This window comes from Python bivittatus, unplaced genomic scaffold (genome assembly GCF_059951505.1).
Source record: "Python bivittatus isolate LINGU-HERP-01145 unplaced genomic scaffold, Pbiv_v1 ctg000220_np1212, whole genome shotgun sequence".
In the NCBI taxonomy this organism is placed as follows: domain Eukaryota; kingdom Metazoa; phylum Chordata; class Lepidosauria; order Squamata; family Pythonidae; genus Python; species Python bivittatus.
The window spans coordinates 8,767,629-8,795,201 of NW_028277048.1; the positions used below are offsets into that span (position 1 = coordinate 8,767,629).

Below are 27,573 nucleotides of genomic sequence, written 5' to 3' on the forward strand. Positions count from 1 at the left end.
AATACAAGGACACATTTGGTGCAACTCAAATCTTCCCTTCGGCTTGCTCTCAGAGAATAAACCAGCAGGACTGGCCCCTGGGTGTAGCAGTGGAAACAGTCCACAATGATACAGTTTTGCAGACACATTCATACAACATCACACCACCACAGCACCTTTACTTCAGCAGAAACTCTCTTTACATGGAAGATGGTCTTGGGAAGCAGGAGGTAAATGTAGAGAGTAAAGGAGGTGACCTTGACAGAAGCGTGCAAGAACTGTTACCCAGGCAGAGAGGACCGAAACGTTCTTTAAGTCCTGAGAAACTAAATAATGTTTGCAAGCAGCTCAGGCAAACACCTCCCTGATTCACCGAGGTATAAGGAGGGGAAGTATAGTACAATCAGACTTGCAAGATTCTGTTATTGCAACCAGTCTCAATATAGTATAGTTCTAGTTTTCCTGCAGAGTTGATTTTCTGGGCTGATCTACCTAGTATAGCTGACAAAGAGGCTCTGAGCCACATCACATAGCAAGATTCCCACTCCCCATCTCCAGAGCCAACTCCCACTATTAGCTACAATGAATCATGTAAGTTCAAGTGGTAGATCATAACCTTGTTTTATTGTTTTTAGGGCTACCTAAAATGATACCAAAATATCCTACTCTGGATACATTATGCAAAGACCTAGCTCTCTGGAGAAGTCTATAATGCTGGGAAAAGTGGAAGGGAAGAGAAGAGGATGACCAGTAGCAAAGTGGATGGATTCAGTTATAGTGGCAAAGGGTGCACCGTTGGAAGACCTGAAGGACCAGACTGGGGACAGATCCTCCTGAAGAAAAATCTATGTGGTTAAGAGTTGACGCCAACCTGATGGCATGCAGTCAATCAAACAAACATGATGCCAAGAGATTAGTGTGGTGGTTAAAGACACCAGATTAGAAACCAGGGGACTGTGAGTTCTAGATCTGCCTTAGACATGAAGCCAATCACTCTCTCTCAGCCCTAGGAAGAAGGCAACGGCAGACCACTTCCAAAAAACTTTGCCAATAAAATTAATACACTTGTCCAGGCAGTCTTTAGGAGTCAAAGGTCACTTGAAGGCATCCCCCCCCCAAAAAAGAAAAGGCACCTTTGTCTGTGTGAGCAGTTGAATCATTACTAGAACATCTTTGTACCTGATTTGTACTTTAAGGTTCTGTTGCTTGCCTCTTTATTCAATGTTAGGTCCTTCATCTTCCACTAGAGGAAGACAGTGGCACATAATTCATAGCAGATTTTTATCCCTTCTAGGAGACAGTGCAATAACATTTGGATGGCCATGCCTGAGGACACTACCTGGTTTCTGCATTTTTTTCAGATTGGGGATGTGGAACTGTGCGAGAGATTCCATCCAATATTCATTCTGCTCACATTGGCTCTCCCCACATCCATAGTTTACGCAGATGCCCCAGTTCCTAAGTGGTGATCTGTGATGCTGATGCTGAAGCTGTATTTGCTGCATCTGTATTTGTTATGCAGCTTCAATATTTTCCAGGTATGTATTTTCTGTCAAAAAATATCTGTGAGTAATTTCCAATTTAGTTTGCACTCAGCATACTCCCAGTGAGTTCATATATCCAGGTCAGAGCAAGCATGCATGCCACTCAGTTTAGCTAGCAAAAATATGGCTTGGTGTTTGTTTATTTATTAAACATAAGCAAACACCATAAACAACTGGCAAAATGGGATTTAAAAGCAGGCAAAAACAGGGAGAGAATAAGATATTCTCTTAGCTGATAAGAATCAGATAGGAAAAGATGTAGCAATTTCTGTGTCTCTTTGCCGCCTTTTCCGGAGTTTTGCAGCCCAAATGGCCTGCCTACTCCAGCGCAGGCCCCGCATGGGGGAAGGACGCACCGAACAACGCTCGTCACCCGTAAGCGTTGCTACGCAACGCTCAAGAAGGAGACGCCACTCCGCAGGAGGAGGCGGGGTACACATTGACGTGCGTGCGCCGTAAGGACGCTCTACCGGCCGGGCGGAAGGGGAGGCTCATGCGCAGTGAGACCCCGGACGGGACGAAGGTGAGTGGCTTTTCTAAGGGAGCAAGGAAGCGGGCTGAATATGCGTGTTGGGAATTGGCCTTCAAGCCCACCGGCATTGCTAGTGCGGGAAGGAGGAAGTTGTCTTTCTGGGTTGGAAGGCCAGAGGGGCAGTTTCCCCCATCGCTGAGTTGTCATAAGCACCATCTGTGGTATTGCTGCCTGCTGTGTGGCGGCTAAAGGCGCAAGGGTTTTCCTCCCGGGGAAGGGCTCATAACCGCTGGGAATATGGGAGCCACGAGAACTCGGGAAGTGGCTGGGTTGGCACTTGATTTCTGTTCCTGGACAGAAATTCAGTTCAGTGCAGGGTTTTCCCACCAGAATAAACTTCACCTGTTGGATACTGGGAAGAGACCTACTTGCAGAACTGGAGAGAGGGAGACCTACTGGTTGGGATCTTGGGAACCCTCCATTTGTTCACAGGTAGAAGAGGCCATTCGCTGGTCACTTGTGTATGTGCAATTGACAAAGCTTAAGGACAGGCTGCACCTCCAGAGGCTGGATATGAGCTATAATAACTTTATTTTTCTGTTCCATTCAGGTCTCTTTCCAAAGCCATGTCTCACCCCAGGCATAGTAAAGGATCTGGCTCTTCACAGGTATGCCAGTAAATCTAGAGGGCACCTGTTGGGGAAGACTAGCTTATAACTAAGGTTTAGAGTAGGGGATGTAAAAATATATATAGTTTTTCATTGTTAAAAAGGGGAACAGAAGAAATAATGTGATGTTTCAAAAATTGCTAGCTTGAACATCATGTTTCATGTACTCAGATATGAGTAGAGTAGTACAAAATATTTGTGACACCCTGAATTGCATGAATATATATTCTCAAGCCCTTACCTCATTAAAATAAATACCCATGCCTTTTTTCACACATTGCAATAGGAATGTGTGGTCTCTTGTGCTGTCTGCCTTGGATCCAATGGAAGTGGGGAAATATAACAAATAAATCCATGTTTGTTGCTAGCATTGCCATTTTCTCATGCAGTAAGAGGAACCATGCAGTGGTGCTTGAATGGTTCATGAGCTTCTCAAGGAGGTTCTTGGCAAATCTGTCTTAGCATTTAGTACAGACTGATCAGTATTTCCTATTTTTTGTATTATTATTATTTCAAATTTCCCAGTGTGAAACAGTCTACCTCAGTTCTGCCCTGTGCATATTTATCTAGAAGTAAATTCTATGGTTTTCCATGAGATTTACTTCCAGGTAAATATGCATTCCATCACATGGGTTTAGTGGTGGAAATGCAAAGGCCCAGCTCCAAATCTAGTGTTTCTGAAATCATCCCTTTGCTTTTCTCCAGGCACAATATATGGATGTTGATGAAGAATTAACTTTGAGTCAGACTCAGACGCTCAGTCAGGCACAACGCAATTTGGAACATCACTCCCCCCGTCAAGTGGAACAAAAAGTGAGTCTGCAGGTCATTTTTTATGCCTTTTTGTGGGCTTCTTCTTATGGCTGGCTATAACCAAAGACTATGCATGCTGTGTTTTAAAATAAATAAATACTTTTTACTTTATAAAGTACAGTAACATTTTACAACCTGTAGCAGTTATGTACATTGTAGCAGCTTACTTGACCTATAGATTTTTTTAAAGTTATAGAATGGCTAGGGACACTGAAACTTGCCCCACAACTGCTGAAGACAATATTTGTAGGAAGCTCAGGTTAGTACTCATGGAGCTGTACCACATGCAGAAGTTTTCTTGCAACTTATGTTATATTCTCTCTGTAGGTAAATGAGGTGGTGCAATTTCTTCTGATCAAAGATCAGAAGAAAATCCCTATTAAACGGATAGGTAAGCCTGGACTTGTTTTTATTTTATTACACCAGAGAGACTCAGATTCTGTTTCCAGGGTTAGAATAAGCACATTTGCATATACTCTCCTTTCATAATTTCTGTTCTGAGACTGAATTTTTCAAATGATTGGAGGATTTTTATTATTTTTAGTTCATTGAACCCCTTTCCTCCATTTTAATGCTTTTATAACTTTTCACCTAAAAACGTCCCACAAATATATAACACTGAAGTATTTTGGAAAGGTCTTTTTAGAACCACAGAGCAGGGCAGTAAAGAAATGGCTATTAGTAATGATAAATAAAGGACATCTACGTCACGAATGCTAGAAACTCTGGGTTTTAAACCCTAACCAGAGACTGTTCATTTGTTTTTAAGTTTCTGTCGGAATGTATGCCATCATTCCAAGTATTTACAAAGTTCATTGTTCTCTATTTATTTTGAGCATGTACAACATTCCACAGAATGTTGCTGTATGTATAAGCAGCCTTCATCACAGGAGCATAAGAAAGTCTGTCTAGTCCAAAGTTCCACTTCCACAGTTGCCAACTAGAAGCCCATGAGAACCCGAGATTGAATATGAGCACAAACTCCTAGGAACTGATAGATCAACTTTATTTATATTTTTGCAGATATTGTGAAAAACATCATCAAAGACTACAAAGTCTTTCCTGAGATTCTCAAACGTGCCAATCAGACCCTTCAACAGGTGAGGAATCCATTAATGATTTAAGCAAAAGTGATCAATCTGTTCATTCTACTTGGATGATGATGAAGCCAGTTTAAAAACATGGGCAATGAAGAAAAGTTTTCAGAGTGGGAATCCTGCAAAAAATGTTATGCATCATAAAGACTAACAAATGCATTGACTGTGATCCATGAAAGCTTATGTGACAATTAGTTTATTAATCTTCAGGAAGCGACAAGAGTATGTAGAAAAGGTCATTGTAAGATATGGTGAAGCTGAAATACTCTGTTGACTATAAGCAATAAAAATCTAGCGTTGTGACTCGGAGTGATTTGCTCTTGTCATCAGAATGACTGACATTTCTGGCTTAACCTGAAGGAATGGAAAAATTTCTATTTCTGCATAGATTGTAAATATATTTTACTATATTTGTATATTTTAAATTTTGGCTAATCTAGGCTTACCGTTGGGGATGCTGATTCAAGTTGAACTCTTTGTCAGTGATCCGGAGTCTGGGCATTTAATATGAGCAAGATAATTTATGCAACTAATGATAATGATTAATTTATCTATGTTTGCACATGAGTTTTCTCTCATTTAAAAAGAAGAGGCAATAATAGTGAATAAGCAAGCGGGCTCTATTCTGATTTTTTTTTTTTTCCTGCTTTCTCAGGTATTTGGGCTGGAACTAGTGGAAATTGACCCAAAGAACCACACCTACATCCTGATAAGTAAATTTCCTCCTTTGGAAGGGGATACCATGAATGAGTAAGGAAAAGAGGGAATGTAATGCCTCTGTTTCTGTGTGGTCTGTGTTGGCTAAACTTTGTATAAAACCTTGTACAAAGCACATGAAAAATGTCTCTCTACATGCATTTTGAAATGAGCAGTAGAATTGTTCTTTCTGATAAAATGGCTTCTATATTCCTGCATTTCTGAGATACTAAAGTAGGGATCAAAAACTTTTTCTGGGCCACTTAGCCTTTGAAAGGTATGGCATGGACTGAAAATAGTGACCAATGCCAGGACCAGATCTAAATTTCATTTTGTTTATATTTAAGTGTACTTTGAATTAAGTATATTAAATTAAGTAAATTAAGCATATGATTATCAGTCATGTATTTAACCATTTTCCCTTTCTGACACACTGAAAAGTGTCGGTCAAATTGTAATACAGAATTTCACTGGGAGCCTCACCAAGGCTTTTGGGCACTGCATTCACCACTGAGATCTCAGGTGATGGTCCTATGACTGAGGAGAACCCCGGGGGTAATCACCTGTGTTGTCCATCCTTTGGGGAACAGAGTTCCTCCATGTTGTCCTATGCTTTGAGCAATCTGCAAGTCTTCTCCTTTCATTAGTCCCTGAACTGAAATGTTAAAAGTTTGGCTTAAAAACTTCTTTCTCACTGGGTAACGCAGGTTTCTTTTACAATACTAAATCCCCAGTCTTCACTTCCAAATGAAGAAGCTGAATCTCTTCCTTTTTTCTGTTTTGCAGTGATGAGAACACTCCCAAGATGGGCCTCCTTATAGTAATACTTAGTCTTATCTTCATGAAAGGCAACCAGGTCAAAGAATGTAGGTTTCACTCCTACTTAATTTACTATATTTCTTAGATAGCTTCACTTGTTTACTGTTCTCCTTTCCTTTGTCTTCATGCAGCTGCCGTTTGGGAGATGCTGAGGAGATTACATATTGACTGCTCTGGGTATGATTAGCTGCTCTGAAAAAAGTGCTGAGCCATAAATCCAGATCCTTCAGTGGGGTTGGATGAATTGGGGAAGAAAATCTCCTTAGTCAGTTGATCTGAGAGGATGACATTCTTTTTTTCAGGGGAAAACACAAAGTCTTCGGTGATGTGAAAAAGCTAGTGACAGAGGAATTTGTCAGGCAAAAGTGAGTTGGGGTTGCAGAGCTTTTGCTATCTTTAATGCTGGAAGAGAAATTGATGATACAGGTTTGAGTGAGGGGGAGATGGGAATCCAGAATGTTGTGCTTGTCTTCTAATAGCTAAAATCTGAATCTTTTAAGGAAGGAGTTATTTTAAGAAAGGGGATTGTAACTAGAATACATGCTATTGGGAGATCTCAAACTCTTTTCTTCCAAAGGGCAGGAATGACATCTTTTAGCTGAAGCACAGATATTCTACTACATAATCGTTTTGGTGCTCCCAAAAGTTTTTTTCACTGATCACCTAATTCTTACTTTCTAGATATCTGGAATATACACGTCTCCCACACACAGATCCTCCTGAGTTTCAGTTCAAGTGGGGACCACGAGCTTTTAAAGAGACTTCCAAGAAGCAGATCCTGCAGTTTGTTGCTAAGGTGCTGACTAGACAGAGGAAAGGGCTGGACTTTGTGGCATTTGTAATATATTTAACTTCTGCAAAAAGGAAAACCAAGTTTTTAAGATTAGAATAAGTTGGAGTAATAAATGGGTGTGTACAGTTGTACATTTTGCCTAATTTACATGAACGTATCCTTTTCAATCCCTTTTTAATATTTTGTCAGAAACAGGAGCAAAGCATACTGAATGGTGGGAGTTATGGACTTTGCAGGAAATTGGCAATTTTCTAAGTACTCACTTTAAATTCTAAGCTTTCCTTTCTGAATATACTCAGCTTTTTCTTGGCAGTCATGCAGGATCACACTCGCTTGAAACAAGTCTTAGGATGTTAAAATGCAAAACAGCTTAACAGATGTAGTGTTCGGATAAGAGCCAGTATAGTTCTCTGGTTAAAATGTTGGACTTGAAGATCTGAGCTTAAGTTTTTTCTTGACCTTATTCTCTTTCAGCCTTGCCCAGCTTGCCCAATTGTTGCTAGGTGGATAAAATGAGAAGAAAGCCCCCATGTACACCATCTTTTGCTCTCTGAGAAAAGGGTATAAATAAAATAAATAAGCAAACAAGCAAGGAAGCAAAGCAGTACAGCCTAAATCATGTCCATACAATTTCTACTTTCCCCCATTAGAGTAGTGGCTTGAGTGAGGGCATGGTAGAGAACCTGGTACATCTTTTTATTCTTTTTTTCTAATTGGACTCCTTTGATTTCCCTTGATTAGATACAAAACCAGAGTCCCAAATCTTGGATGGGCCAGTACAATGAAGCTGAAGCAGAAGCCAGTGCTGCAGGAAAGCCATAAACATGATGGTGTTGGATTATAAGGAACTGTCAAAACCTCCTCTCCTGGAACTGGGTACAACCACTGCCTGCTTTCTGTTACTATTACTGGAAGTAATACAAGAGCTGCATTTCATATAAAGTGCTTGGTACTTAATAGGTTCCCCGTTTGTGAGGGAAAGATTCCAGAATAGACTGAGGCATTTTACTGGTCATGTAGACAAGATTCCTCCCTAAGACTATATGATTATTCAGCCATTAGCTTTGTTATTTTCTGAACTGGAGATAAGTTGATACAATATTTACCAGGAATAAAAATATTTTCCAATTCTCTATTTTTCTATGCTTTATTCTCTGTATTAAATTGCCACCTCGTTTCAGATGACATATATTGTAGATACTTGTATTCAGTCAGAATAAAAATAAGGCACTGGCAAACTCCTGGCAAAGTTTCAGTCGAATCCTCTGCTAGATATGAGTGCTTATTTCATTCTCTCTTCTGCTCTCTTCTTCTTCTCTTTCTCTTTCTCTCAGAAATTCTCTCTTCTGCTTTCAGCAGAAGAGCAGCAGAAGAGAGAATGAAATAAGCACTCATGTCTAGCAGAAAGAAAGAAAAGGCTTTAAAGGTGTTTATGTTTGCCAGGATTATGCTTTTTTTAAAAAAAAACATAGTTTACAGCTTGGTTATTCCTCGTTTGTTTAAAGAATTTAACAGATGGGACTAATTATTCATCTTAGGCTGTGAGATCTATACCATGAGTTGCTTTTGGATGAGATATGTATGGGGCGATACAAAATAGCTCAGAACTTGCATACCAGTCATGTTTCTCTAGATGGCACTGTATAGCTATATCAGTAATAGTACCTCTTCAATAAAGTAAGTTTATTTTTATTTTTAGTGCATACGTTTAATAATGGTCTGGCACTGTGTCTAGGGCTTCCTCAGGATCTCGTGACACATCAACATTCTGCAAGAAAAGAAAGAAAGACTTTAAGGCACCAATATGATTTTAAAAGGAAATATAATGAAGAACTGAGGCCTATTTACATCCATTTATATTAGTACAGTCAAGTATGTGTAGTGTTAGAATTATCATTAGTGTATCTTGGCTCAGTTTCTCAATTCTGCCGTAGGGCACAGAAGAGTGGTTCCACCACTTGTTTCAGTATAGCCCCACTGCAGAATGTTTGACTAGTTCTTGTCATCTAAATATGATTTTCTTGTGTCTTGTGAATAATCTGGAATGGTGAGATCCTATCTTTGGGCTTTGGAGGGATTTCTCAAGGCCAGGTTAGTAAGAGTGTTGAGATGGCACGTCAAAGCACACTGATTAAAGTCTGATGTGGCAGAATTAGGTTAGGGAGGCAGGTTAAGGAGAAGAGGATTCTTTTACCTGAGGGTCAAACAGGCAAGTGGGAGGAGAGCGCCCCAGATCTTTCCAGCAGGGTTGTTTGGTTGGCTCAGGGCTGGCCATTGGCACGGCGCGATAGTGCCGATACAAGGGGGCCTGGCTAGCTTTGTAGGAAAAATGCTAAGGGTGTTTTGGGGGGGGGAGTGAAGATAAGAGGAAAATATTACAGAGAGAGAGAGAGATGCAACTCTGAATACAATGATCTTTAACAGGACCTCCTGTCAAGTCCATAACCAAGAATACATGATGGGGCTGAGAGGCCTTGGGTCATACAAGCCAATCATAGCTTCTTCCACAACCTCTTTCCAGAGGTTTTCATATGAGACCTTCTCCCATCTGACAGGAATCCTGCTTACCTTGGGACGTTCCCGGTGTGTATTCACAGCCTCAATATTGAGAAAAATAGATTCCACCTCACAGCCTGTCCCCAAAAGAATAAACCACAAAAGAATAAACTTCAGTGATAACTGAAAGTAGATGGCAGTTCCAAACACTCACTACCTGCCAGTGACTTTATTGCTTTCAGGATTACATGCTAGGACTGGACAAACTCCCTTCTCTGAAAGTAGTTGTGACTTGCCTTGGTTGGAATAAGTAGCTGATTTGGAACTGCCTGTTTTTTCCTTTTAATTAAGCAGCTGTGTTGCAGAAAGAAAAAGACTGGAACTCCAGTATGGCAGTTGTTGCCAACTGAGCTCCTGGTTGTTGACAGAAGTGCGGCACTGTGCAGTGTGCAGAGATTAATGTAAGAGAAGGAGGTGAGTAGCCTTGTTCAGGTAGATGTTTAACAGCTGTGGTCCAGCTAGGTGGCAGCACCCAACTGATCTTAGCTGACCCTGGAGAAGCTAAGCAGGATTGGACTTGGCTAGTAGAGCAGCAAGAAGTACTAGGACTGTAGCTTACAGTGGACAGAGAAGTCAGAAAGATCAATAAGGTAGCAGTGGCAAACCCCACTCCAGGCAGGGTCCATTAAAATACCTCTGACAGATTGTTGCCAAGATGTATCATGAAATCAGCAGAAGTTGAGAATGACTTGAAGAACAGCTTTATGGATAATGCTACTTCTCCCTGCGTGTTCCCAAGTATCCATGCAAGCGGGAGAAGTGCTTGAAGGACTGTATCAATGACTGACTGCCCATAGCCACAAAGTGGGAGGGAGTTATTAGCATTGGAGAACAGTTTACTCCCAACCCCCATTAGATAGCCATGCTTTAGGTAGCAATATGGGCACAACATGTTTTGTTTCGCAATAAACTCGTCTTCATTGCATAATCACTGGCTACCTCTGAGTGCTCTCCCAAAGCAGACATCTACCATCCAAACAGACCTTTGCCCAGGAGGAAGGAAGTGACTCACCATACGCCACAGGGGTGAGCTTGAGAACAGTGTGCAGTGGGCACTTGAGGTACGGCAATTCCTCTGAAAAATGAGAATGGCAAGTGAGACAAAAGGGATCCCAATCTCCAGAATTACACACAAAGAGCCTATGGAAGAGAAAGGACTAGTGCATAAGAACAATTATGTACCCATCCCATGTGTGAACGCAACCTCCTCTTGCAGTCTAAAAGAGGAAACTCCATTTGTTTCCACTGTGGAAGAGGAAACGCCTTATATGGGGGAAGAATCGTACACTGAAGACTTTCCCACCATCTGCCTCCCAGGCTCTTGGATGAGAAGGCTGAATCAGGAAGGAAGGGGGAGAGGAAGGTCTTGCAGGGCAGAAAAAGGGACTCTGGTACCTGCACTCTTGTCTAGGAAGTAGGCAAGGAGGCAGCGCATGACAGCTTGGTGGCAAACCACTAGCACATTCTCTTGCCGCTCCAGCTCCATGATGACCGGCTCCAGCCGCTGCACCAAATCCTCATAGGACTGAAGGAAGAGATTTGGAGAGACCTCTATGTTGGTGTTTATTTAGAAAAGAATCTTTCTCCTGCTTTTCATTAGAAGTAACCCCTTGAGGGTGGCTCCAAATTTAGCCGTTTTTCTTTAGAAAGATTTGTATCTTTGATTAGCCGTTATACTTTCTTTCCCCATCCACCTCTATTCTTGGGAACATGTTGGATCTGTCCATTCATTTCCCCCTTTTGTGACATGCTAACTAAATGTGCTCAGATTCCAGATTGCACAGTTCTTACTTCTCCTTTAGGGTAGCGGTAGCGGTATTTGTCCTGATCTCGCAGGGCAAACTCTTGTGGATAACTGGCCTGGATTTCTTCATAGGTCATCTCCTCACAGACACCCTAAAACAGATGCAAGGTTTGGAACCTCTGAGTTCTAGGCATGGGGAGGAAAAGTCAGCTGAAGGAAGGTTTATGAAGAATCAAGGTATCAGGTGTCCCTCACATGCTTTCCATGGGAGGGGGCTAAACAAGGAACTCTGGTCTTGAGAGTTTGGCCTCTCTTAGTCATAGGAGGCAAATTGGAGCAAATGAGAGTGAGAGAAGTGTGCCACCTTAAGGGCTGCCTCCCAATTTGAGAACTAGGAGTGGGCTGTGTTAAGCGTAGCTTCTCACCGCATCAATCTCATTCAATGCTTTCCACTGTTCATAGGGCACGTGCAGTGCTTCTGCTGTCTGGATTGTGCGTTTCATATGGCTTGTCCAGACCTTGAGGTCACGGATGTATTGGGAACGGATGAAGCTGGCCAAGGCGTAGGCATACTGACAAAGAAAGTGAGGGAGGGAAAAAGGTACAAAAAGAAGTGAGACCTGAATCCCCCAAGGGACTGAGTGCATTTGCCGTAAGCCAAAAACAGGATACTTAGCTCCTGCCCTTCTTTTCTAAGAATCTACACTTGGCATTTGAGAGAAGGAACGCAAGCCCTGTCTTTAAGCTTTCACTACAGTGTGGACCATGAGATTAACTTGGAGCTCCCAGATCCATGCATTTCTAAGGGGAACCTGGGTGGAAAATCTTATGAGGATATCCTTCATCAAATATTATAGCTGTCATCAAGTAAACGGCAGCCAACATACTGAACATCCAACCCCCTCATGGGTGCAGGTTTGTGATTCTCCTCTTTAAAAGGCTACAGCAAGTTCTAGAAACTCCATGGAAAGTAGGTGAAAAGATGTAAGGGAGTTTAGCATTTGTGGGGGAGCAGATGCTTTGGGATAAAAGCCTCCAGTTTATAATTGATAATAGTGGTTTATAACCAGGCCAATTTTAATCAGTTTATGTAAACCCAATAAAAAATCCAGTGTTTGAATTTTTGGGATATATTCATTCTGAAGATTCCTATGTGGCTGCTCCCTAAACGTTTTCAGAGGGACAGCTCTTTTAGTCTGATGCAGCCAAAAAAACCCAGTCCCACAGTGCTTAAAAAAAAAGAATTAGCATTAGGACATTCCCCTGAATTTTGTCCCTCCAAGTCAGTCTTGATTCCTGGCAACTGCCTGGACTAGTCCCTGCAGGTTTTTTGGCAAGATTTCAGAAGTGGTTTGCCTTTACCTGCTTCCCAGGGCTGAGAGAGAGTGAGTGGCCCAAGGTCCCCCAGCTGGCTTTGTGTCTAAAGCAGGACTAGGACTCACTGTCTCCTGGTTTCCAACCTGGTGCTTTAACCACTACACCAAACTGCTGAATTTACCCACTGCTAATGCTTTTATGTTGCTTGGCCTGACTTGAAGCAGCTTATGTGGAACAACATACCAAGATATAACAATACGATAATCATACCTGTTTGCCCCGCTCGGACAGTCCAGAATCACCCCCAATGCGTCCCCGGAGGTTAAGCTCACTCTCCCCGTGCCGACTGAGGTAGATGGAGCGGGGTGTCACGTGGATATTCATCAGATAATAGACCGTGCGACTCTGTACGTGGTCCTGGACCCTATTCACTAGGTACCGGCTGCCAACATTGAAGATCTTAATGTAGGACAGGGAACTACAGTCAAAAGAATAACCGAGTCACAGGCCTGAGGAACCCTGGGAGAATCGATTTTTTTGGATGGATTTGTAGAAGCTAATCCTTGTTTTAGTTGTAATCAGGACTGGGGAAACTCTGGCTTCCCAGATGTTTGAATTATGACTCTCAGCCCTCCTCACCATCCATCACAGCCTTTCTGGGAGTTTAACTCAACAACTTTGTGGAGCAACCAAGTCACCACTCCCATGGATTAAGCACTCAACATTTCTTAGCACCTGCTTTTCTTTAATATTAGTTTTCAACAAAAAAAAAAAAGTGGCATTTTTTAACCAGCATAATTAGCTCCTGCCATCTAATATTTTACTACCAATGTTCAGCATTAAATGTTCTCCAAAATTATAACAGCTTTCCCCAACCTTATGTCCAAATGTGTTGGGCTTGTAATTTTGGGAGTTGTAGTCACAAGGTATCAGATTAGAAAAGATTGTATTACCAGAGTAAAATATAAGATGAGGCCCATCATAGAGTTTAGATTTTCTGAGGGTGTCTCCTACAGTATATTCTCATAGGAATTTTAACTTTTGATCAAAAAGAATGCAGGTAGAATATACATCACAAAATTAAACAAGCAAAGATTAATTTTTGGAGTATTATACATAGCTCTAGTACATATCAGTATTAGAATAGCAAGAAAATAGGATTATAGAGATGATTTCTAGTCTCTGATGCAAATCAGGTAGCTAGCAAGGACTGTGAGAATTTCAGCATTTTTAAAAAGTTCCTAACCTTTGTTAACAGATGGACAATTGGAAAATGGATAGTATTTTACTGGAAAACTCAGGGAAGATGGCTGGGTTAAATAAAAGATACTTGCTTAGATTTCCTTAGCAGAAAGAATGCCATTTTGAGATTGGCTCTGGACTCTACTGATCTCATGTAACTGTTCTGAGGAGCTGCATCATTTATTTCTGACTCTGGTCCAATTTATTGGAACTGATGCAATGCTAGTAATTTCCTTTGAATCACTCCAATTTTTCTAAGACATTAATTTAGTCCCAGGTAGAAATTCATGCCTCATCTTGCCTCCCAGTAACTTACTCTCATTACTCTGTCTTCCCCACCCTTTCTCCATTATTTTCTTCTCCCCACCCTTCATAGAGAGTTCCAAATCTGTTCCAAACCTTGCCTTTTCCTGTATGCATTGTTTAGGGCTTAATTATTCTCTTCCTGCTAACTCAGTTGTTGTTTCAACGTGCAAACATGCTCACAGCTGTTGGGAAAAAGTGCTTGGTTGTAAAAATGTCGACCTGCTATCATTTCAGCTGCATATCTCACAGGGACTTTTAAGTGCAACAGAAGAATGGTGGCCAGGTAGCCTTGAGAGGATTTCAGTGTTTTTTTGTTGGTACTGTATATATGTTTTGTTTACATATATACCGACAAATACGAAGGTGCAGATTACTAGATATCATTTTACTTTCTTTTTGAAAGCAAACTGGGGGGAGAAGGGACATTTGTAACTGTACAAGTGATGGTAACTCAGGTGCAGCTACAAAATCTGACGATTTTGTCAAAATGACAAAAGAGCATTGCATCATCGCGATGACACAATTTCTGCCCCCTTCATGTGTGTGAGTGTGTGTGTGTGTGTGGTGCCACAACACGCCTACAAAAGGGGTGAAGCTTGCATCATGATGGCACACATGTTTAGTCATTTAGGCACCTTCCCTCCCACAGATGCTTCTGGTGATGGGACATGGATTAGATAACATACTTTGTTGGCTGGAAGGAAAGAGGATAGGCGCTCTCTGTGCATCATGAGAGGCAGAAGCGAAGGGGATGGTGGACTGTTTCCAGGTGCTTTGTGAGAGATCAGGAGGTAGAAATGATGCTGGCAGCGTGGAAGTTCCTTCTGTCAGTACCTAATATATACAGTTTACCCATTTCCACAAATAAGAAATTCCCTAGCCCAGATAAAACTGACCAGTAAAATGTGGTGCCAGTTATAGAATATATTTAATTTATTTTCATTACATGCACATGCAGGAAATAAAGCACTGTTGTATTTGGACTTGTTTGTGAGTATTGCATGAAGAAGCAGCAGGTGCTTCCATTTCCCACCCATCATTTCTCCGTTCCACTCCCTAAACAACTTCTTGTGGGTATCCAGGGGTCTCTTGCTGAAACTGTGGACACTGTACTCAAATTGATCCAGCAAGGCAGTTCTTGCTAGTTCACATTTTTTACTTTAGTAGAAGGCACAAAGCTTTTCCCAAAACTTTTGATGCCATCATGAGCAGTGCAAGCTTTTTTGGATTTTTAAGTTTGGTATCTTTTTGATGCCAAGTGTTGGAACTCATGGCAGATTCAAACAGCTTGCAATGCAGATGACCTTGGATGTGCCTTCCCCAAAAAAATCACTTGTAGAGACTTCGCTCCTTACCTGTCCAACTCATCATCTAATGGCTGGTAGGTTTTCTGGTAACACTCAATCCGCTTGAGGAAATCCTCCACCACTTCATCCCGGTTACAATCCTTATAATCAGGGCTGGTTAGCTTCACTTGCTATGGATGGTAGACCAGGCAAGAGGACAACATAGGATGGGGATAGAGAACATGATGGAGTGGCACCCAACCAGCCTGGAGATTTATGTTATTATCCAGATAGTATAAGTCTAGAAAGCCAGGGAGGAAGGAGGTGTTCTCAGCTCTACATCTCTACCCCAGGCTGTGCAACTGAATCTGTTGAGGTACTGATCCATTTTTTGGAGACTGGTTGGGGCTGGATGGGGAGAAACAGACATTGGCTCAGTGCTTACAAGACTGAGTGGCTGTAGCTGTTGGATCCTCCTAGGCTGGGGGCATTTGCATCTTTCATCTTGGATGGGGTTGTACTTCCCCATCGAGACTTGTGTACAACTTGGAGGTGGGGAGGGTCCTCCTAGACTTACAGCTACTGCTCAAAGAGCAGATGGCAGCTGTGGCCAGGAAGGCCTTTGCATGGGTATATTTTGTGCACCAGTTGTGCCCTTTCTTTGACCGAGAGGCCCTGTAGACAGTCACCCATACCCTGGTCACCTAACAATTACACTACTGCAATTCTATATAGGGCTGCCCTTGAAGACCATCCAGAAGCTACAGCTGGTTCAAAATTCAGCAGCACAAGCAGTAACTTCTCATTGTGCTCATGTGTCACCACTGCATTGGCTACCATTTGGTTTCTGGGTGCAATTCAAGGTGCTGGTTGTTACCTTTAAAGCCCTTGATGGCATAGGGCCTGGTTATCTGAGGAACCGCCTCTCTCCCCTTGTTTCTGCCTACCCAATACATTTGAGCAGAGTGGGTGCACTTCAGGTCCCTTCTATTAAATGTTGCCATCTTGTAGGACCTAGGAAGTGTGCCTTCTCCCTCACGCCCCCCCCCCCCGGAACAGCATCCCCACAGAGATATGGATGGTGCCCACTCTCCTAGGGTCCCGAAAAGCCCTTAAAACCTGGCTTTGGTCCCAGGTCCAGTGTTAATGTTGGGGGGGGGCTGTTGCACCATCTTTTACTGGCTGTTTTTAATTCAGGCTGATTTGTTTGTGTTTTTCATTGGTTTATCTTGTACTGGATTTTGTAAGCCACCCGGTCTGTTGGAGTGGGTGGCTATAATAAATTCAATGGAATGAATAAATGAATGAATGAATGAATGAATGAATGAATGAATGAATGAATGAATGAATAATACAGTTCACTGTCTAGCTTGCTCTCTCTGGTGCTTCACAGCTCACCTCTTCATGCACGTATCAGCTGTTGTTTCAGGTTGCTTTTTAATACAGGTTTAGCACTTTTCTGGAACACAATAATAATATTCCACAGTAGCACTATTCCAGGATGGTGCTAAACCCCTGTCCAAAACGGGCCCAATTATCAGTTGGTAATAGCTGATTGTCAGGTTACTTTTGAATACCATGCAAAACCCTTGCACCAAACCAGGGTGAATTTAAAGATGGCTAAGCCCCATCCCTTTGAACAATGCAAATGAATGTCCCTGAACGTGGACAGATACAATTTAACATAATGAGTTGGTTTTAGCACTCTTCCAGACCTTAAACACTACCAATACATCTGACTGAAGACATAGAAAGAGGAGGAGTTTTACCTTTATATTCTCCTGGATAATGTCTGGATCATCACAGATGGATTCAATGAAGAAAACCTCCAGTGGCCGATCAAGGGGTCATGGCAAGAGAAAGCAAGGTTATGCAATCAGCCACCAACCAGCTATTACAACTGGTTAAAAACAATTTATTTCAGAGGTGAATGGATATGAAATGGGCATAATTGCTCTGAAGAGAATTTTCTCTAATTAGCAAATTTTCCACTTGTTTTTACGTAAGCCTTCGCAACCTGCTGAGAGTGCGAAAAATGGTGGTATTGGGGAGAGAGGCAAGTGAATACACAGGGTGATTAAATGCCTAATCTACTATGTGACCTGCAACTCTGATTAAGAAAAAAACAACCCTGCTGGGTACCTTCCAGATGTGACATTTCATATTGGGATTTTAATCCAAGCTAGATTTAAAGAGTTAAGTTACTAGGGCAACAGGCAGACTGGAGTATCTAGGAAATCTCCCATATTGGGGGGAGGGTTTAATAGGAAAACAAGATTGCTCAGATAGAATTCAAAGAGTGAGCAGTCGGGGCTCTTTCATGCAGACTTGTAAACATAGACTGGAAACCTGTGGTTCGTGGACCACAGGCAGCCCTCTCTCCACCATCACACTATTGCTATTCTGTGGCAAACTGCCAAATTACAGTGGTGTGTTAAAGAAGTAATGTATTAGGCCTTCAGTAAGTGTACTAAAGGAAAAAAAACTCTTCTCCCAGAATGATAACAATTCTAGCCCTTCTCCATCTAGTAAAATAATTGCATCACTGTCATGTCACCTCCTCCTATGGTCTTTAATGGTCATCATCATCATCATCATATCATCATCACCTAATCAGGGACTTCTGGGTGAGGAATGGTGAGCTAGCACATTTCCGAAGGAGCAGAGATGTCTGGTCCCACGGACCCTCTCCGGATAAGGAGAGGACAGGAGATTGCTCACTCGTGCTTCAGACGGCTGCTCCTCATGAGGAGACTGCAGGTTTCCTATGGGTTTGAGCACCAGGAGACGAAAAGCCATCATGCTCTCAACTGCGGCGGAGACACTGGGTTCGCTAATCTCACTTTCTAATCACTTTTGGAAATTACCTATTTAACTATCTTAAGGCTACTAGAGACCTTCGGAGCAACAAGTTTGCAAAGCCACCTGGTGAGTTTACCTTCATTCCAGAATAAAAGAAAAATTAACTATAAGCTTAAGAATTTTAAAAATTTTGAAATAAACAGCAAAAGCTAAATAAATTTTAATTCAAGAAAGTTGCAAACTAATTAAGGGACCAGACGAATTTGGAACATTAGGACTTTTGCTATAAGATTTTGGAAATAATTATATAAATAAACAGCACCTTTGTGGGAATTAAATTGTTTAGTCTACCTTAAGTCATAACTGAAATTTGAGGCTTTGTGATTTCAGACCTTGGACACTAGAGGGAGCTAACGATTCCAGGCATAAAAGGAAAAAGAAAAAGATGGGGGCGGGGACTTGCCTTTTGTCTTTGGTCAGCATTGGGACAAAATGACAGAAAATGGTATGACGTTTGAAATACTCCAGGAGATAATTGAAGAATGGGGACAGAAACTAGCAGCTACAATGTCAGCAATGATGTCTGCTTCTATGGATAGGCTATGTCCAAAAGATGTTAAAGAAGAAATGACAGATGTGAAAGAGAATACCTTGGAAGAACTACAGGATAAAGAGCTGATATAAGCCTCATCTGATGGAGAAAAATTAGAATATAAAGACATTGTTGAAATAGTGGAAAATGAAAAAAAAATGTGGATTATAAGACAGAGATGACAGTTAAAGTGGAAATACAAATGATAAGACAAGAGAATGACCTGGACAACGACTCCTTACCGGATTTACAAAAGAGGTTTGCTAAAGCCTCAAAGAAACCTCTGAGATGGGAAAAAGAAAAGCTGAAGAGAAATCAAATCCTATAACAACATCTGAATGAATTAAAGATCAAGAATCCTAGAAGCAAAAGGAAGGAGTACAAAGTTGGTTTGTTTGACCACGGTTAAAATAAGACATGTTTTTATAAAATTCTGGGAACCCTTTATGGACTTTTGCTGACACCAGGACTGAAGTGTTAATGATTTATGGATTTGCAAATGGATAAGGGATGGGTTATGATAAAAAGAGATACTTGCATGTAACGTTATAGGGGGTGAGGAATCAAAAAGTTTGTTTGTGCTTGTGATGAAGATCAAAAGTCACTTCTTCAATTTTTTCTTTTTTTCTTATTTTTTCCTTTTTCTTCTTTTTTTCTTTTCTCACATTTTCTATTCTCTCTTTCTTTATTTTTCTTTTCCTTTCTGAGTTTAGTTTACATTGTCTTGTTTTTAAAAAAACTTTCAATAAAAATTATTTTTAAAAAATCATCATCATCTAATCACAGGCAAAACTGTGACTCAGGTGTCACCTAACTGACAGTGAGGACTGGTTAATCTAGTTTAAGAATTGAACTGTGTTGTCTTAGTAGGCATTCTAGAACAAAAAAAAATATTGGTATTACTTCTTTTTATATCTTTATGTCTTGTAATGGTTGATGAATGTCAAAAAAAAAAAGATTTTGAACTTTGCCTCTACTGCTTGTAAATGAAAACAGGATGCAGGTGGAATAAAGGCAAGAAAATAAATAAAACAAAAACAAAAGCCCAGTTTGCTTAATTCAGTCTGTGTTTTCGAATCTGAATTCACGTTGTGACAAAGAATGTAGAGTGTGGCAAAGAGAGCCAGCCTTGCAGTTGAATAGGGTGACAAGGTCCAGACTCCAAAGTACAAGGTGAGATCAGGGCAAGAACTAACATTGATTTCATTTCATTTCCTAAAATATTAATTTGATTACTTCCCAGTCAGGTACTTCATTGTTCCTTCCTTCTATAGTTTTAAAATTTGCAACTTGATAATAACTTTGAGGATTTCTAGGGCTTTGCGCTCAAGGCTCTGCAAATCTGCCTGCAGCTCTAGGTTGCACGACTCGGTCTATGGGCTGTTTGTTTCCCTGCTTACTTTGTAGCCATTCTCCTTGGCAAACTGCAGGATGAGGGCACGCCGCTCCTGTGTGGTGTTAGTGGCATCGAAAACCTAGGTAATGGAAAAGAGAAGGCAGTTGAATTGGCATGCAGTCTGAAACAGGTGACAAGATGTAAGACCTACATGGACTTTTGCCATCTTACCGCCACTTGTCCCTCTTCCATGCTCAAATAGGTTCGGACATCCCGAAGAGCTGCTAATGCACACTGTCTAAAGGAGACGGCAAGGAACAGATTATACACTATGATCCATTGCTGTGGCAGCACCAAAATAAATAAATAAATAAATAAATACCAACCAACCAGCACATTAACCAAAAAACAGATACAGGAATACAGAAGAGGCAAAGTGCCTTCCTGGCTGAGCAAGCTATGTCCTTGAAATTTGAAGAAGTAGGGTAGAAAGAGAATTAATACTTTTGAACTTTGGTGGTGCTGGAGAAGACTCCTGAAAAGACTGTGGACAGGCACGAAAACAAACCAATGGATCATCAAATAAATCAACCCAGAGTTCTCATTCAAGGCACACATGACCAGGCTCAAATTATCCTACTTTGGACATTATGTGAAGACCCAGCTCTCTGGAGAAGCCTCTAATGCTGGAAAAGGTAGAAGGAAAGAGATGAAGAGGATGACCAGCATCAAGGTGGATGGACTCAGTTACAGTGGCGATGAGTGCAGTGTTGGAAAGGCCAGGTTAGGGATAGATTGTCATGGAGAAAATCTATGTGGTCACTAATAGTCAATACCAACTTGATGGCACATCAATCAATCAAACTATGTTGGATCTTTGAAATGCTGTTTTTGTATTAACAGCTAACTATATTTTTGTATTAACTTCCAGGGGGTAGTGGGGGTACTAACTCCTCCTCTAGAGCCATCCCTTTTCAGCATTTTTATAATACAATACCAAAGATTAGCTTTTAAACAGCACATTAGGATGTGTGGAAGATTTCATGTACATTATTTTAGCTATGTTTACAAAAATCACCAAATGGCTTGCCAAGAACTGTATCACCTGTGTCCCCAAAGAAGGTCATGCAGGGAATGTGCTGGAGACCTCAGCTGGACATCGGGCTCTATGTCCCATCTGATTGTTTCAAAGATTCTTTTTTTTTTTTACAAGAAAATTAAATGGGAAGGTAGCACGTTGCAAAATCCAAGAGTGCTTCTAGGTCCCACGTATGCCATGGATGCATTTTCAGAAAACAAAAAGGGCTCTATCTGAAAATTTCTCATCTGCACCCCCCTCCCCCAAAGTTAAGTCCACTGCAATGGTGGAGGTCATCCTGGCAGGCTACAGGGGGTGTTGTGGTAGGAAACAACATCAATTTGTGGTTGTTGCTACGTGGGCATGTTGTGAATGGCTACACCCACCATGGCAACCATCTGTGTGCTGTCAATACAAATATACACACCAATCTGGAAAGTCTAGAGAGTGCCTGATCTGGCATGTCCATAACAAAAGTAGAGCAGGAGAATCTTCCTCTCTAAGGACGCCATTGCTTTAGTTAGTCTATTAAACTTCAGTTGTTCCATGTTTTCTTCCCCTAAGCATTTACTTAAAATACCCTGGTTGCAATTAGAACTGGTCTCTTTTGAAAGATATGCATTGCTTTATTTGCATGCTTTCTTTTGATAATATCTTTTGCAGAAAAAGGACTGAAACTTAAGACACTGAGAAATATTTAGCAGGTTTAATTAATAAAACTGTTGCCTCATATGTATTATTTTAGATTTTTCTAAAGGTATACATTATTGCCAGATGTATCCTAGTTCCATCCTTGAATAAGAACGGTCCCAAACATAAGACACCCCACTTGCCATCCCTTGGGGGGCTTCCATGATTTTCCACAGGCACTGAGCATATAATTCCAAGTCCACCACATCAGCCTGCGGACTTGAAAGCTGTCTTAAAGACAAAACAAACATTGAGATTCTCCAAATGTTGAATTCTTGGTGCAGAATTAACTTGGTGCAATAGTTTGGGAATAATATATAAAGTAGACAAAAAACTTGAATCTAATATATTGATAATGGCTAATGCAGTGTGGAATATTTAACTAACTCCTGAAATGTAGTATCTACTGTACACTGAAAGCACTTGGAAGCCAATGAAGATGATCTTGGATGCTGTGTTGATTAAGTCATGTTGTCCTGTCTAATGGAGGGTATGGCAACCATTCCAGGTAAATAAACTAGTGTTAAGCAATGCAGAGCACCATAACTTCCTGACATCACATGCAGGGAACTACGAACATTTCAGAAAACATATTCATGTCACACTTGGAGATGGCAACTCCACAAAGATTAACTTTCCAGAGGAGACTATGAGAATTATGACATATAACACAAGAGCTGTGATATAAGAATGTCTATTGCTCTGGATCCAGTCCACTCTGCCTATTTAGAAGGCTGGCCATGATGGGAATGAAGTTGGGCTAAATTATTTGCACAGCTGTCATTTTAGTGAGAAAATGCTGGGAAGGGAAGAAGAAATTCCTATGACAAAACTGTTGTTCTGACTGTTTTGTATCCCGTCCCTTCTCAGGAACAGTCACACACTTGGGGCACTCAGCTTTCCCCACTACACTCCTATGCTGTTGTTTCTCTTCGGCAACTTTAAGGAAAGCTGAGTGGAAGAGAAAGGCTCTGAAGCTGCTTCCCAGCTGGGGACATCAGGCTTATGTTTGCATATTTTTGTGCTCCTTATGAACACCACATGAAATAAATCTGGATGGGATCGACTAGCATAAATTCAACCAGTGGCTTCTATGGCAGAGAAGGACTAATCCAAGCCTTCTTTAACCCACCACTCACTCAACGGTACTATACTTGCTTTTAAATAGAGGCCTCAATGTGTTTTTCCCTGTCATAGAGGTCTGAATTCAGGTCCTCTGTCTTCTCTATCATAGCAACCACATCTGAATAAGCTCCTCACCTCCGGATCTGCATGGCTTCCTCATTGTCTGGGCTGAAGAACTCATAATTCTTGTATGTCTGGACGGCTTCACGGCGATACTGCCCAACATTGAACACTAGGGAGATGGAGACTAGGATGGCGTGGTATTTTTAAAGAAGTCCTTTTCTCTTGGCTGAAGAGGTTCTCCCTCTGCCCTTCCATTCCATCCACCTTGAATGAATCTTGTATTCCCTTCCTTACCTTTAGTGGGTATCCCAATCCAGTTGAGGTAGCGAGTGAGCTTTTTAGAGATGTAAGTTTTTCCCCGTGCTGGCAATCCTACCATGATCACCATGGTTGGTGAATTGGTGAACTGTGGCACTGAGGCTGTAGAGAAACAGAAAGAGGAGTAGATACAGAGCCTAATTTTGTGGTGAGATTCTGGAACCTGCAAAACTTCAAGAGCAATGAGGGCTAAAAAAAGAAGTAATATTCTGTCTAGCACACCTGACTCTTTTCTGGTTTAGTATTAAAACTCTGAGTCCTAAAGCAACCAATAGAGCAGTGTTTTTCAACTTTGGCAACTTTAAGATGTGTGGACTTCAACTCCCAGAATTCCCCAGCCAGCATGCTGGCTGGAGAATTCTGGGAGTTGAAATCCACACATCTTAAAGTTGCCAAGGTTGAGAAACACTGCAATAGAGTCTTTCAGTAAAACCTATAGCACAGCAGATTATAACCCAGGTCTTTTCAACCTTGGTGATCTCTGGATGCTTAGTCATTAATTCCCAGAATTCTCTGGCTAGCATGCCCATTATTGTGAATTCTAGCAGTTGAAGTCCACATGTGGACGTATAGGGTGGGGAACAAGTGATTGGGACATTAGACTCTCTCCCTCTTAGGAAGATTGAGCTCAGAGACCAAACTTGCAGATGTTCAATGTAATTAACATCCTTCATCGTAAATGATTATTCTCTGAGCAAGCTGGGCCTTAGGGAGTACTTGTGACTCCTTAAGGTTGCACACAGCCCTTTGGCTAATTTCAAAACTCCTCTGCAGGAGTTTGCTCTTCCTGCTTGGGAGATAAAGGAGTATTAGAAAGAGAAAAAGGGGGTGTCAGAGACAGTGCGGTGTCCTGACCACTTTTGGCCCTGGCACCATCCACAGCTTGCTTTAGCCTCCAACATCACATAGCTCCCACAGATTATCCCTGCAAGAATGCAGCTTCAGAAGATTTTGTTTTGCCCTGCCATGCCCTGTTCTAGCCTCCTGCTGCATAAACAGAACTTAGCTATTCCTCCAAGGAAAGAGCTGACCCACTTTTTCATCCCAACTCACATCCCCTGCGTTGCTGTAGACGCCTGCTGGTACGGGGAATCCATACTTTCTGTAGGGGAGTCTGTGTGAGCTCCCCAAACTCTCCAGACATCCTGTCAACCGTCTTCCTATCTTGCAAAACTGGACTGTCTGGCTCTTCCTGGAGGCACAGCTATGGCTGATCATGTGTTTGCATATGCATGAAAGATAGCTTCAGTGAGGGACGGAGAGGCTGTTGAACTCCCACCTTTGTATATACTACAGATAACTTCCAGCTCACTCCTGTCCAAATATACTTTGCTATTAGGGAGAGAAAGGTCCTGATGTCATTTAGGGTCACCACTGCAAAAGATGGTGATGCCTAGACATTGAAAAAAGTCCTGTGTCATTTCTTAGCCTTTGTGATCCAGATGGTTTTTTTCAACTGACATGAAAGGGGTCTTTCTTTTTTTTGAAATTAACCAGAGGGCTGTGTGCAGCCCTAAGGAGTCACAATGATTTCTTCTTATTTCTTACTTCTAGTTCTCTAGAATGTTCAGTTTCTCTAAATTAAATCCTGCAGTTGGGTTTAATTATGATAATATGTCAGTATACACTGTTATTTATTTACTTGACATACTGTATGTATACATTGCTCCTGTATTTCAAATAAGAATCAGAAATAGGGGCAGAGACAGACTTTGGATAATGTTTAATGCTGTGTCAAGTGAAGAAATGCCATCATTCCTGCCAATGACATGAAATGCTTCTCAGTTTTCAATATTTTTGTCTTCTTTCTTGATTTTTTGTCTTTACAGCCATGTCAGCTAAAAGTTTGCATTTCTAATAAATGAAAGCAGATAAATTCAAGAATTTGCACAGGTTTGGGCTCTTTGTGATATGATCACTACCATGGAGAGTTCCAAAGGCTTGTTATACCAGTTTGTCTTCAGTGCAAACCATTGATTATCCTTAGTTTCAAATCACCACTCACTTCCAGGCTTGGAGAGATAAAAGTGCAGAACTTGCCAGAGGTCACAGGTGGAAGAATGATCTTGAGTTATTACTGCACCCAACCTGCATACTCTTTGTATGGCATTGATCCATAATTGTTTATGAGCCAAACAAAATGCTTTCTGTTCCTGGTGTTTACTAAGGAACTGACCCCCATACTAGAATTCCTGAAGAAGAGAGATATTCAGGCTGGCAGTGGACCTCTTGCAGGGAATTCTAAGCAGTGATATTCAAGACATGTATTTTGTGGGACAACTATAATTTTCAGGTTATCCTCAGTAGATCTAGCACATACAAACCCAGTTTAAATTACTGCTATGAGGATATATGTTGGTTTGCTGGCATTCCCCAGGCAATGCTGAAGAAGATACAGTAAACAAACAAGAGCTGAGATAGGAGATCAAAACCTATCATCTTTCAGGATACTCATTAATAATTAACAGTACTTAAACAGTAGAATTTTGCAAAAAAAACAAAAAACAAAAACCCACCCCCAAATAATAAAATTTAAACCACAGAAACAACAAAAGTGCAATGATGTTATTCTTTTTCACTTTAAGATTGTGATCTGAAATGAGCCAAGTTTTAAAATGTACATGTACATTCACTCAATCCCATCATAAACTGAGAAGGCACTTGGGCAAATAAGTTACAAAATAATATTTCTCAGAACAAAGGAAACTATCCAGTGGAAAGTGATGCTTTATAAATCTGATTCAAAAGACTGGAATTTGTGCATAAGACTTTCTAGGTGGATTATGTCTTGAACCTGGCTGCTAATTAAAATGACTGATTCTGATTATGAACAGATTAAGACCCGATTACCTAATGAACCAATTCACCTTTTCTCTGAATTGTTCTGCCTGTGATAATCTTGGAAACTTCATTCAGTTTGCTATTATCATATGAATCTGGAAATCTAACATTCAAAATGCTGGTGGGATCCAGATTCTGATAGGCCCTTTCTTTGGACATGAGGCAATCAGTCAGTCGCTATCAAATGAAAACCATTTTCCTCCATTAGGACTTTTTTTTTTTAATGTAAAGTTTTAATCAATTGTTTGTACATTAGATGAGTGTTACACTGAAGTGAGCACAATCCAATGCATTTTTTTTTAAATCAAACTCTATATCTTGATGTCATTATTTTAATTCTCTGTGACTGCTCTGGAACTGATGAAAGCCAGGAGATGATGAACATATGAAATAATCTGCTTTGGGGGTTCCGACTATAATAAAAAAGCAAATTTTATAATTAAGTAATAACTACCATACCTAATTTATAAGAAGGAAGAATAGCATTATGCTGCAGATCCTTCCAGAAAATTATTACATCAGAAGACCAGTGACTATATTGGATGAACCACAGTGGGTTAGTGGTTAAGTTGTAGGACTGTGTGTGTATACGTGTGCACACACACACACACATACTGATCATCATTCTCCCGTCCTTCACACAGGAGTAGGATACATGTTCAAACTGTTTGGCTATATTTGTATGCCTTCTTATGCAAGTAGATTAGCTTTGCAGCAAATTGCTCAATGTGTACTCAGCTTCTACCCCTGTTACACAGACAGTCCTTTCACAAACAAGAACTTGAAGGCGAGCTGCATATTGCAGAGCAAATCCTCTGCATCAATGCCTCCAACTTTCACCTGTCAACATTCTAGGCCAGGAAATATAATACAAGGGCAACCACTGGGAAGGCTTTGAGGGGGCTTAGCTGATGGACAGGAAAATAAGGGAAGGGTGCTATTCTGTGCAGCGCAGCCTTGAAGATTTCCCAGCAGGAATCATAAACCTACATCCAGAAAAAAAAAAGCAAAAGGAGCTACGCCATTCCTAGTTTGCCACACGTGGGGTCCTTAAGCATTGGATTCTAAGAGGACATCCTGCCTGTCCCTGAACGGCCTAGAGTACAATCTCCATTGTCCCCCTAGTTCTCTAGCTACCAGCCCTATCAATTAGACAAGCCCTACCTGGGATTTTGGCAGGTTTTTCCTCCATAGCTGATCAGTCCTCTTTGTTTTCTAGGAGCCATGGCATTGGAACGACTGCCTTGTCACTACGGCAAGGAGAACTTTTCTTAGGGGTCAGGTTTCCAGCCACAGTGTCATTGATGATTGTTGCTGAGCTGGAGGCAAAACAATCCGGGGAGACTTTCCAAAAAAACCCCATGTGACCTTGGCAGAAAAGGTCAGTACTAATATT

The 27,573-nt window shown here is 41.2% G+C and overlaps 2 protein-coding genes across 11 annotated transcripts; one reads left to right on the top strand and one right to left on the bottom strand.

Moving 5' to 3' along the window:
* Positions 1-1,981: 1,981 nt before the first annotated feature.
* On the top strand, positions 1,982-8,016 carry LOC103058918 (non-structural maintenance of chromosomes element 3 homolog). Of its 2 annotated transcripts, none has more exons than XM_007422199.4 (11): positions 1,982-2,046; positions 2,606-2,663; positions 3,369-3,476; positions 3,804-3,867; positions 4,500-4,576; positions 5,229-5,323; positions 6,056-6,135; positions 6,220-6,265; positions 6,391-6,453; positions 6,770-6,884; positions 7,623-8,016. In XM_007422199.4, exons 2-11 carry the CDS (start codon positions 2,622-2,624, stop codon positions 7,701-7,703), a joined length of 771 nt encoding a protein of 256 aa, XP_007422261.1. In that variant the 5' UTR covers positions 1,982-2,046; positions 2,606-2,621; the 3' UTR covers positions 7,704-8,016. The 2 variants fall into 2 exon arrangements, with proteins under 2 accessions (XP_007422261.1, XP_087993940.1); XM_088137814.1 differs by lacking the exon at positions 1,982-2,046 and adding an exon at positions 3,053-3,140 and having other exon boundaries at positions 3,368-3,476.
* PFKFB1 (6-phosphofructo-2-kinase/fructose-2,6-biphosphatase 1) lies at positions 7,341-27,512 on the bottom strand. 9 transcript variants are annotated; one of them, XM_088137809.1, is made up of 16 exons: positions 24,390-24,503; positions 23,313-23,438; positions 23,091-23,202; positions 20,294-20,360; positions 20,127-20,201; positions 17,102-17,158; positions 15,402-15,523; positions 12,769-12,976; positions 11,607-11,753; positions 11,229-11,333; positions 10,833-10,962; positions 10,450-10,512; positions 9,450-9,514; positions 9,076-9,213; positions 8,588-8,649; positions 7,341-7,431 (listed from the first exon to the last, which is right to left on the bottom strand). In XM_088137809.1, exons 1-15 carry the CDS (start codon positions 24,478-24,480, stop codon positions 8,590-8,592), a joined length of 1,566 nt encoding a protein of 521 aa, XP_087993935.1. In that variant the 5' UTR covers positions 24,481-24,503; the 3' UTR covers positions 7,341-7,431; positions 8,588-8,589. The 9 variants fall into 9 exon arrangements, with proteins under 9 accessions (XP_087993935.1, XP_087993937.1, XP_025032545.1 ...); XM_088137811.1 differs by lacking the exon at positions 9,076-9,213 and having other exon boundaries at positions 7,342-7,431; positions 24,390-24,505; XM_025176777.2 differs by lacking the exon at positions 9,076-9,213 and having other exon boundaries at positions 7,349-7,431; positions 23,091-23,187; positions 24,390-24,502.
* Positions 27,513-27,573: the final 61 nt, after the last annotated feature.

What these genes read in the sequence shown, in the direction of transcription:
- PFKFB1 (XM_088137809.1), bottom strand. Translation starts at nt 24,480, where the DNA reads ATGTCTGGAGAGTTTGGGGAGCTCACACAGACTCCCCTACAGAAAGTA. An exon ending in CTTCCTAGACAAGAGTGCAG is followed by an intron (nt 10,513 to 10,832) that starts GTACCAGAGTCC and finishes CTCATTTTTCAG; the next exon opens with AGGAATTGCCGTACCTCAAG. An exon ending in CACACCGGGAACGTCCCAAG is followed by an intron (nt 9,214 to 9,449) that starts GTAAGCAGGATT and finishes AAACACCCTTAG; the next exon opens with CATTTTTCCTACAAAGCTAG.
- LOC103058918 (XM_007422199.4), top strand. Translation starts at nt 2,622, where the DNA reads ATGTCTCACCCCAGGCATAGTAAAGGATCTGGCTCTTCACAG. An exon ending in AGGCAACCAGGTCAAAGAAT is followed by an intron (nt 6,136 to 6,219) that starts GTAGGTTTCACT and finishes GTCTTCATGCAG; the next exon opens with CTGCCGTTTGGGAGATGCTG. An exon ending in TTACATATTGACTGCTCTGG is followed by an intron (nt 6,266 to 6,390) that starts GTATGATTAGCT and finishes TCTTTTTTTCAG; the next exon opens with GGGAAAACACAAAGTCTTCG.